Genomic DNA, 11,759 nt, shown 5'->3' on the forward strand with positions numbered 1-11,759 from the left:
ATTTTTTCATATCACATATGCTGATCTTTATTTTATGAAAAATATGATTTCATCAACAACAGTTCTTTGCATAAAAAATATGATTATTTAAAAAAATAAATAAGAAGCATAAGATCTACTTACCTCGTTCATCTTAGATCTTCAGACTTCGTTAGAAGAATCAGCTAATCCTATTTAAAATATCAATTCATCATCAATTTCTCTTCTATGAATATAATAAAATTAAATCATAAGGAAAGAGGACTGTTGGTCGGATGTGTCAGACCATCTAGATATCAGGGCAATTCAGAGTCTCTGATCTAAGGGTCAGATTTAAGTGACTTGATCAAGAAATCGTAGAGCACAGATCAGATCAAAGTCAAGATCAATCAATAGGGTTCAATAATAATAGATTTGAAAGATGCTTGATATGGTCAAATGAGGTTGACATACAACACGGATATCAAAGTGGCTTCGGGTCATCTTGTTAGAGTCAATATGAGTTCCTAGAAGATGAAAATATGATTCAGTACAGGATTCATAGACCTTCTTAGAGAGAAAAAGTAGAGAGAGAAAATGAAGAGAGAATCTTCGTATCCTTCAAAAGAGGCAATCATGATCGAGATCATCAGAGATCATATCAAGGTAACTCAATATGGATTAACTGTGATCGGATGCTATAAATTTCGAACAAGAGTCAGACTGGGATCCAACCTACTACATGACTTTTGAAGCGATTTCAGATCATCTTATTTTCATCTCAAATTTATCTTAGGATCCGTGATGCAGTTAGAGAGAGAAAGAGAGAGAGAGTAGGAGAGAGAAATTTTAAAGAGAGAAAGAGAGAGAAATTCTAGAGAGAGCAAGAGATAAAGAGGGAGAAAGAGGAGAGAGAGGAGAGAGAAAATACACTCTCTCTTTTTTTTCTTTTTCTTTTCCTTTTCTTTTCTTCTTCTTCTTTCTTTTTTTTTTCTTCTTTCTCTTCCTGGCCAGAAAGAGGAGGGACACGAGGGGGACTGGTGGCTTATGCTCCGATGAGGTGCGACGGCACGGTCGGAGGTCCGATAGTGGGGGCCGACAGTGGGGAGCAAGATATCGTCGACAGTGAGGCTCGACCAGTGGGAGATTTAGAAAAAAATCAAAAAACAGGGAACCCAATCTATTTTCTTGAATTTTCTTCGGTCATTGACCGATCATCGGTGGCCATGACTTTCGAAGAAGATAGGTAGAGAGGTAGGGGTCCAAACCTAGGGGTGCGGTGCCATGGACGGCTGTGCTGGTGGCTGAAAAAGGGAGGGAGAAGGCTCTATCGAACAGGGAAAAAATAGGGATTTCTTTTCTTCTTGATTTCTGACAAAGTTGGCGGCCGGCAGTGAGGTTTGGAGCCAGAGAAAAAAGGGAAGAGGGAGAGGAAGAAAGGTCAGAGCCTTACCTGAGCTCTGGTGGTGTCTCCGGCCTCTGATTTCCGACGAATACAATAATGGGAGGCCGCGGCTTCAATGGAGAAAAGAAGAGAAATCATGCTCGAAGATCACCGGTGGAGGGTCTTAGGGAGGGGAAGACTTATTTATAGAGAGCCCTAGGACTTCGGTAGTTCTAGGACTCCCATTCCAAACGGGACTTCACCGGAGGAAGAAGACTCCCATCAGGAGTCTTCTTTCCGTTTTTCTTTTTTTTTTTTTTTTGGGCTTGGTGGGCCAATCGAGTGGGCTTGAGGAGCTTCAGAACAGGATATTATAGTTAATTTTTAAGAAATCCAATTTACCTCCCTTTTGGGTTGCTATTTCTAGGAAACACAAGCTAAGTGCCTATGTCTACTCTCCAAGCCATCTTTGGGTATTCTACTATAATCTTTGTTTGGATTATAACTTGATTATTTTTTGAACTCACAGTCAAAACTCAATTGATTTTCTCATTGTAAATCAACCAAAACCATACCCTCAGCCAAACCTAGACTTTCACAACAATTCCAATGCAATTCCAAGCTTGGATAGGCTTTCCCTCAAGTTTCAATCCTAATTGTAACTTGTTTACAATTAAAAATGAGTGATATAATTGTAAACACAAAAAAAGCTCTTAAAAGAGCAAATAAAAAGTTGATAAAGCTCTTTGAGGATCAAGTCAAGAAATCTTTGTAATCCATGTGCTAAAAATAGTTGAATGCTTCTAGATTTTGAGTGATTGAATGCTTGTAGCTCTTTCTTGAATACTCAATAAATATTCTTTGGTTTTCACTTTGTTTTTCTTTCTTTTGTGGCTCTTCTTTTTGTTCGGTTGCCTTTAAAATCTTTAAAAGAGTTAAGATAGCCATTTCTAATTGTGGGATATCAAAAACTAGTTGTTAGAAACTATGTCTATAATTTTGGATTTTCTATAAACTAGCCATTAGTGCTATCAGCCGTGGCCGAGTCAACTCAAGATCAAGTAGGGTTTGACTCGAGTAAACTATGAGTCGATTCAATAGAAATAGGAGCCGACTCAAAAGCTGGTATGTAGAATGTAGTTCTTTATTTTTTTTGAGAGAGTCGACTCAAGGCCAAGTAGGAGTCAAATCGAGGTCTAGCACTAAAAAATCTACTTTCTATCTGATTGAAAGAGTCGACTCGAGTCTAAATAGGGGTCGACTCTTTATCTGTGCCACTTCACATAAACATGCAATAGCCGACTCTTTGAATATAGGAGTGACTTTTAATCTCATCCTCCTAATTTTTTGTAATATAGTTTTATCCATTTAGCTTTTTTTAGCTCTAAAATTTGTCATTCAATAAATGCTTCTCAAGCATAATTTTAACTTCCTGAAACTTTCTTCACAAGAACATTAACAACTCATTAGTGTCAAAATATGTACTCATATATTTTGTATTCATCGAAATCAATCTTTAGGTCAATAATATTATTCAAAATATATTCTAGCATTAATTTTAATTCATAACTAATCAAAATTGAAACCCCAAATTGAAACCCTACATAGGATTGAACCAAAAATTAGGTGTACTTCAAAAATTAGATTCTTCATAATAGGATTAGACTAGGATTATTCTAAGAAATCCTGGAAGATGGATTCTCTAAATTCACAATCCCAAGATAAAAGCACATTAGAGTGAGGCAATAGGCATGATAGAAAGAAAAACTTTGAAGAGAGAGAAGATCTAGAGAGAGAAAATTTGTAAAGAGAGAAACTAGAGAGAAAGAGATTAGAGAGAGAAAGAGATAGAAGAAGGAGAGGAGAGAGAAAATTCTCTTTTCTTACTTTTTTTTTCTTTTCTTTTTTTCTTCTTTCTTTCTTCTTGTTCTTCCTCTCTTTTTTTGGTGGAGCAAAAGGTTCATTTTGAATCACCCCTTTCCCAAAATAGAAGAGTCCATTGCCAGGGTGATGACGGCTGAGGATGTAGCGTAACCGAGGGTACTTAGTCTGACAATCAATAGTGACGAACGACGCTGGAAATCAAAGAAAAATTATGGAAGAAAATAGGAGAATTGTAATCGGATTTTTCATGAAAATTTTCAGTAACAATTGGATAAAATCCAAGCTTTAGAAACTAAAAGGGATTGAGAGAAAGATGATTTAAATGATTTACTTTGTCTCTGATGAAGATTGGCTATGATTTTCAATGGCCGTAGTGAGCCTAAACCGTCGACAATCAAGAGGAAAAGAGGGAGGAAAGGATGGGGCATCGAACTATGGCGATCTCCGATGAGAAAGAAGTAGGGGATTGGGGCCCTCAAATAGATATCAATAGAAGGAATTAAAGATCAGTTCTAATAGTTGATTTATGATTCCTTCACCTAAAGAAGTGGACAAGGAAGAGAATTCTTTTGGGAGTGAGTTCCTTCCCATCCCATCGTATTTTCCAACGTATACATTGCACATGCTGGCTTTTCCCATCATTTTTTTTTTAAAATTTATTTGACCTGGATTAGGATACGGGTAATACAAGAAAGCTAGGGGTTTATCCTTCTCACAAAAAAAAAAAAGAAAAAAGAAAAAAGAAGATAGAGAAGAAAACTTGTGAGAAAGTTGTTTTAGTAGAGCATTCCCTTGGCCTTATGTTTTAGAGATTCAGAGCCAAGTAAAGCTTTGAAGGATAGGCATGTTGACCAAGCAGCTGAGACTAATAACTTTCAAAAGGTTGCATGGGCCTAGTCTCTTCCAAGAACGTGAAAATTAACTCCATAATCAAGAATATAAGAAGTTGCAATTCTTTATTACGTACATGAAGGCTTTCTTATGTGAAAAGATCATAAACAAAGATTCTAAAATTTTATTGCAAATACTGTGACAACCCCCAGATTGAATGATAAACAACCAAATTTTTGAACAAATGCCAGAGAGAAGTTACAACTAGAGTTCAAAAGTTTAGCTTAATTTACCAAATATAGTCCACCTTTTGAGTTTTGAAGCAACCAGCATTTTGATTTTGATCCTCTCTCTGGTCACTTGTTGAGAATGCATTTATTTTTACCAGATCTGGACTTGTTCAGTCCTTGTCTTGATGGCCCAGATCAGCTGTGCAAGGTTAAGACGGCTTCTACAATCAGCTCATTTTCCAACTAGACCAAATGAGCAACAAGACTAACTTTCAAACTCAAGATCATTTCCCTGAAGGACCAAGAGTCGGGAAGCAATAAAACTCGTCAATGGACCCTACAGGTACTTGTTTCTTACCTAATGAATATTGCTGCAGTGTTCGAGCCTTTGCCCTCGTAACGGACCAAAAGAAGAAAGAGCATCAAACTTCCTTTTTGGTATCAGAGGTAGTGCAGCAAATTGTGGTCACCTATACCAAAATTTTGTCACACTCAGTGCCAGTATCATCTTCTCAGAACCTATACATATGGTTTGGATAGGATCAAGTCTAAGCACTCAATTTTGTAAGGGAAAGTATAAGGCATGGAAAAAATTTTTAATAAACTTTCTATACCACAGGTTCCGTCTAGACTCACGAATTTGGCAAAAATACTTTGTAATTTAGACCTTTTATTGAAGCAGCAAATGACATCAGTTTGTAATGGATTGAAGTTCATATTTATTAAGCAACAATACATCAAGTGATCATTACCAATCAACATTGACTAATTTTTTTTAATGGATACAAATGTGAAATAACTTTTCTCATGTATAATTACAATGAAAAGAAAATACTATAACATCACATTTATCTCCATGGCAAGATGAGCATGACTTTGTCTGGACTGGCTTCCCAAATGTTTGATTCGGCCAGGGTGAATGCTTGATTTGAGTAATGGCTGCAACACACCTTCATTCAAGCATTGGAGCAGGGAGTCAGAAAGACATGATCTCATGATAGCTTACATAAACTGGTAAAATACATAACCCTTACACAAACAAAATTCACGACAATTCATTTGGAAATAATAGATTCTGTTCAAGTTCCCAGTTATACTTACAACCGACATCCTGTTTTGGAATGGAGCTGACTGCTCAGATAATTCAACTTGAAGAATTCTCACCAATTTCTCTGACAGGAATATGCTGTTTTTTAGGCCAATCAGCTCCATTTGTTTCGCAAAGCTGTTGCAGCAAAGGGCATCCAGTGATAGCTAGATTTTTTAGCGAGGAAGGTAATCCTTTGGCCGGTAATGATGTGAGCATTGGAACATTGCGATTTTCCATATGATTAAGAGAGGGTAACAAATGCATTCGGCTTGGCAGGGATTTGAGATTGTCACAGAACTGAAGTTGAAATTCTTTTAATGCTGCAGGCAGTCCCTCCTCAGCAAAGGATGCTAGTTTTGAGCATGATGATATCTCTAAAAATTCGAGAGAAGCAAGATCTTGCAAGGCCAGCAACTCAAGATTACCACATCCTTCAATCTTCAGTTTTCTAAGAAACTTCAAGTTACGAAGATTAACCTTCCTGCGTATAGATTTAAGACGAGACAATTGAGAAATAGTCAGCGAGGACAGGGAGGTGAGCCGAGGAATCCACCAGATTAATTTTGGATTGCCTCCTTTTATCACCAACTCCTGAAGGAATGGAGGCACAGGAAGAGACAACAGTTTGTGGCAGTTTCTTATCTCAAAATATTCAAGAGAATGTGGTAGGTGGGGAAGTTCATTTATCTTGGGGCAATCTGAGATGACAAGTTTTTTAAGGCAAGCCATGTCACCTTCTATTACTTCATACCAACTCTCCAAGTTACGCATGTTTGCTATAGACAACATCTCAAGCAAGGGAAAACCCGTCGTATTGCCATTACCAAGAACCACACGGCCCATGTGTCGTACTTCAGGCAACCCTTCTAAGTATAGATTTCTGAGTTGTGGCAACTGTCCCACTAGAGGGAGGACTCCACATCTTCTGCAGTTGAAGAGTCTCAGCGTCTCTAAATTTGAAAGTGATCGATCCCGAAGCCAATTTGGAAATGAAGTTCCATTGTAGTTATCTATCCATAAACTTCTGATGTTGGTGTGTGGACGGAGGTTTTCAATTACTTGTTCTTCACTTCGAGTCTGTGAGTTAGAGCAGGTGTTGTCACTCCATCTCAGCATCAGAAAGTCAAGGTATTTTTTGTTCTTCAAATTTGCATCTTCGGCATCCTTCACATTCATGTCTACATTTTCCAGTTTTGAGATACATAGTTCTCCTTGGAGATTCAAGTCCTTCAACTGCCCTAAACCACATCCACTCTCTGCAGAGACACTGAACCTTGACAATGTTCGCAGAGAAGTCAACCGGCCAATCCCTGCCGGCATGGAAATCAAATCAGTCCATCTATTTCTATGCTTAGTCCAGTCCAGATGCAAACCCAGATGCCGAAGATTGACCAAGTCGCTCATGCCTTTGGGTAATTCTAGAAGCTTGTTGCACTCACCAAGTTCCAGTACCTGCAGATTGTAAAGGTTAGTGACAGATTCTGGCAACTTCTCTATCTGTGTGCCATAAAGGTTCAGGAACCGCAGATGAATTAGCTTTCCAATAGCATCTGGTAGCACAACTAATTCATTCTGTCTCAGATCCAAAGCACGCAAACACTTCAAATTTAGAAACAGATCATGCGGAACCTGCTTTGTGGGCACACCATTTTCAGTAAGCCATATAAATGCTCTTAAGCTTTTGTTTCCAAAAATTTTCTGAAATGTTACGGGTTCCATATCCTGAAGGCATGACATGGCATAGCGAGCATTCTTTGATTTCCCATGCACTGTGCCATTCTCAAATCTCAAACATTCGTGTTCAGAAACAGATTGTGCTAGCTCATGAATTAGGCCTGGCATTTTGTATTTCAGTTTCGATTGTTGGTTGCTGCTAGAGATTTGAAAAAATGACCTCCACAGGAGATAGTCAAAGTACCTACCACCAATACTCTCTGTTGGGGGATACCCACCGACCGACCGACCGACTATCGGAGGGCCCGACCGGCTGGCAGCCCGACCGACCGACCGACTATCGGAGGGCCCGACGGACGGCTCTGACTGGCCGATCGTAAGTCGGGCGACAGGCCGACGGACGCCATCAGCGGCTAACCACGGCCATTCCACGGTCTATTCCCGACCGACTGAACCCAGAGGTCCGGTAGCCGACCCACTTGAAGCTCGCCGACTGACGGAGGAGTCCGACGCCACTCTGCTGGCCACCGACCTTGGGTCGGCCGACTCCACCAACCGCCGTACGGCCGCCAGACGTTGTCAGCTCTGACACGGACATGCGGCATGGTTACCTAGGGGCATTGTCCCGCCGAGAGCCGGGTCAACCCTGGTGATTAGACGGCTACACGGCGACATGATGTTTTCACAGCGGCTCTGACAGCCTACAGTGAGTTGACAGTTCCTCACTTGTCCGCGCCATTAATGACGGCGCCATACCGTGCTCCACTATATATACCGGGGAAGGCAACAGTGCAAGGGATCGATCCGCCCGTCTCTTCCACATACGCAGGCTCGCTCCTCTCTCTCTCTCTCCCTCTCAGAGCTCTCTGTCTGCATTTCACTGTTGCCCAGTCACCTCTCTGACTTGACCGTCGGAGGGTCCCCGCCGGAGCCGCCTCCGGTCAGTGCGGACTTCATTTTGCAGGTGCACGCTTCCCGGCGATCGGGCGACGAGGCGATTGGCCGCAACAGATTGGCGCGCCAGGTAGGGGTCAACATGACAAAGACAAGAGCTCAACGATCGAGAATCACTGGGTCGGCAAGGCGTTCTTCCCGCCGGGAAGAGGCCTCTCCACCACCACCGGCGGCGGAGCCTAGCTCTCCGCACCCCGCAGTGACTACGGAGGCGCAGATTGCGGCCATTGTACGGCAGATGACCGTACTGACCGACGCAGTCAAAAGCCTCCAGCAACAACCGGCGGCCCGACCTATGCCTTCTAGGAGCAGCCGCCGACGGTCGCGCCGACCCCTGCCACCTCCAGGCGAGCACTCCCAACAGCGCTCCCACGGGGAGGAGGAGGATCGATTTCGGCGCGACGACCGACGGTCCCAGCGGCCCTCTCCTTCCCCGTTGGAACGGGCGAGGAAGGAAAAGCGGCCGCGCACACCGTCGGCCTCTCCTTCAGAGTCTTCCGGAGGCTCCACTCCTGGGGTCTCCCAGCATCGACGAGCGGACGACTACGAGCGACGGTTCGAGGAGATCGACCGCCGACTCGCCCAACTACAGATGGACGGCCAGAAGTCTTCGAACGACGTCGACTTTCAGACCGCCCAACCTCTCTCCCGACTGGTCCTCGACGAGCCGATTCCCAGTCGGTTCAAGATGCCGCACGTGGAGCCCTACGACGGCTCCACCGACCCAGTCGACCACCTCGAGAGCTACAAAGCTCTCATGACGATTCAAGGGGCAACCGACGCTCTTTTCTGCATCGGCTTCCCCGCGACGCTCCGCAAGGCTGCCAGGGCTTGGTACTCCGATCTTCGATCGGGCAGTATCCATTCCTTTGCGCAGCTCGAGCACTCGTTCGTGGCCCATTTCAGCACTAGCCGAAAGCCGCCGCGAACGTCGGATAGCCTTTTCTCCCTCAAGCAGGGGGAAAACGAAACGCTCCGACACTTCGTGGCGCGATTCAACGCGGCCACGCTTGAGGTCCGGGACCTCAACGAAGACATGGCGGTCTCAGCCATGAAGAGGGGCCTGAGGTCGTCCCGATTTACTTATTCTCTGGACAAGACCCTCCCCCGAACATACGCCGAGCTACTGGAGCGCGCATACAAGTATATGCGCGCGGACGAAGGAGCGTCCGACCGACGCCTGGTCGAGCCCAGGGGTCCGAAGGAGAAGCGAAGAAAAGGTCGGGAGCCCGCCGAACCAAGCAGGCCCCCGGCCGGTAGTCGGCTTTCTCCACCCCGACAGATCCAAAAATCACCCCGCCGACAGACTCCGAGGTCGGTGCGTCCCAGGTATGACTCCTATACTCCTCTCTCCGCTCCCCGTGCGCAGATCTTGATGGAGATCGAAGGGAAGGAATACCTGCGATGGCCTCCGCCTCTAAAGGCAAAGGGCCTCGACCATCGGAAGTACTGCCGGTTCCATCGGAGCCACGGCCACGACACCGAGCGATGCATCCAGTTGAAGGATGAGATCGAAAATCTCATCCGCCGGGGGTATCTCGGCAAGTTTCGAAAGGGTCCGCCGACCCGACCGACTGCCGATCGACGCCCCCAGCCGACTGAAGAGGCACCGACTAACCAGCCGACGGCCGGAGTCATCAACATGATTTCCAAGCGGCTGGGATCCGGGACGTCTACAGGGGGGGAGCCGACGAAAAAGCCACGACCGAACGACGTAATCACCTTCGCGGAAAACGACGTTCGGGGCATCCAGACTCCCCACGACGACGCTGTTGTTGTGTCGGCGACAATAGCCAATTACGATGTAAAACGAATTTTTGTTGATAATGGAAGTTCGACAAATGTTTTGTTTTACTCGACCTTCTCCCGAATGCGACTACCGACGGATCGACTTAGTGGGGTCTCCACGCCCTTGATCGGCTTCGCCGGAGACACCGTCACGACAGAAGGAGAAATCACCCTGCCCGTGACGGTCGGTACCGAACCACGGCAAAGCACGGTCTCCCTTATTTTCGCGGTCGTCCAAGTTCCTTCGGCCTACAACGCCATACTCGGGCGACCCGGACTGAACGCCCTCAGGGCGATCGTCTCGACGTACCATCTCCTTGTTCGATTTCCGACCAAAAATGGAGTCGGGGAGATGCGCGGAGATCAACAGCTCGCCCGACGATGCTTTCAAATCTCCGCCCAAAGCGACGAGACAAAGGATCCCCTGACAATTGACAAACTGGATCAACGGGAGGAGGAAGAGCGGGGTTCGCCGGCCGAGCAGCTCGAGGCGATCCCGATAGGAGAAAATCCCGACAGAAAAGTTTGGATCGGGTCTCAATTGCCCGACACCGAGCGACATCGACTGGCAGAATTGCTGACGGCCAATGCCGACGTATTCGCATGGTCGGCAGCAGATATGTCGGGCATCCCTCCGGAAACAATGACTCACCGACTCAACATCGACCTGACGATGAAACCGGTGAGGCAGAAGAAAAGGTCCTTCGCCCCAGAAAGGCAGAAGGCCATCGACGAGGAAGTGGACAAGCTGCTCGAGGCGGGCTTCATTCGGGAATCCACGTACCCCGATTGGCTCGCCAATGTCGTCATGGTCAAGAAAGCCAACGGGAAGTGGAGGATCTGCATCGACTACACCGACCTCAACCGAGCGTGCCCGAAGGATAGCTTTCCGCTCCCGAAGATCGACCAGCTGGTGGATGCGACATCCGGATTTCGACTGCTCAGCTTCATGGACGCCTTCGTCGGGTACAATCAGATCCGGATGGCGCCTGAAGACGAGGAGCACACCGCGTTCGTGACCCCCAAGGGCCTCTACTGTTATCGGGTGATGCCCTTTGGATTGAAGAATGCCGGCGCCACCTACCAGCGACTCGTCAACAAGGTCTTCAAAAACCAGATCGGGCGTAACATGGAGGTGTACGTGGACGACATGCTGGTAAAAAGCACGCAGATCCCGGACCATGTTCAGGATCTCGAGGAGACCTTCCGCACCCTTCGACGACACCGAATGAAGCTCAATCCGACCAAATGCGCCTTCGGGGTGACCTCGGGGAAGTTCCTCGGATTCCTCGTTTCTCAGAGAGGGATCGAGGCCAACCCTGAGAAGATAAAGGCGATCCTCGACATGCGTCATCTGAACACCAAGAAGGAGGTCCAACAACTGAACGGGAGAATCGTCGCTCTTAGCCGATTCATTTCCCGATCAGCTGAAAGGTGCCTCCCGTTCTTCAAAACCCTGCGCCAGGCGAACGGTTTCTCTTGGTCGGATGAATGCGAACAGGCCTTTGAAGACCTGAAGAGGTACTTGGCTTCCCCGCCGCTGCTCGTAAAGCCGCAGATCGGGGAGACCTTGTATCTATACTTGGCCACATCTTCTGAGGCGATCAGTTCGGTGCTCGTTCGAAAAAACGAGTGCCGAACCCATCAGCCCATCTACTACATCAGCAAAGTGCTCCACGGTGCCGAAGCCAGATACTCGGAGACGGAAAAGATGGTCTTCGCCCTGACCGTCTCCGCGCAACGGCTCCGACCATACTTCCAGGCCCACGCCATCGTGGTACTCACCAACCAGCCCCTGAGGGCCGTACTGCGCCGACCCGACACATCCGGACGACTCGCTAAGTGGGCGATGAAGCTTAGCGAGTTCGACATTCAGTACCGACCAAGGCCTGCCTTGAAGGCTCAGGTCTTGGCCGACTTCATCGCCGAATGCCCGACGACCGACAAAAGGTCGGGAGCTGAAGGC

General features: G+C 46.2%; 1 protein-coding gene across 1 annotated transcript in view; it reads right to left on the reverse strand.

Annotated features, from left to right (window-relative positions):
- Positions 1-4,978: 4,978 nt before the first annotated feature.
- Positions 4,979-11,759, reverse strand: part of LOC140857076 (putative disease resistance protein RGA3) — a 13,026-nt gene continuing 6,245 nt past the window's right edge. Inside the window, exons 2-3 of the mRNA XM_073255361.1 lie at positions 5,389-7,311; positions 4,979-5,237 (exon numbers count right to left, since the gene is read on the reverse strand). Coding sequence (XP_073111462.1) covers positions 5,432-7,311 — 1,880 coding nt within the window. The 3' untranslated portion in view covers positions 4,979-5,237; positions 5,389-5,431. The remainder of the gene's footprint in view (positions 5,238-5,388; positions 7,312-11,759) is intronic.

Source organism: Elaeis guineensis, chromosome 1, assembly GCF_000442705.2.
Source record: "Elaeis guineensis isolate ETL-2024a chromosome 1, EG11, whole genome shotgun sequence".
NCBI lineage: Eukaryota > Viridiplantae > Streptophyta > Magnoliopsida > Arecales > Arecaceae > Elaeis > Elaeis guineensis.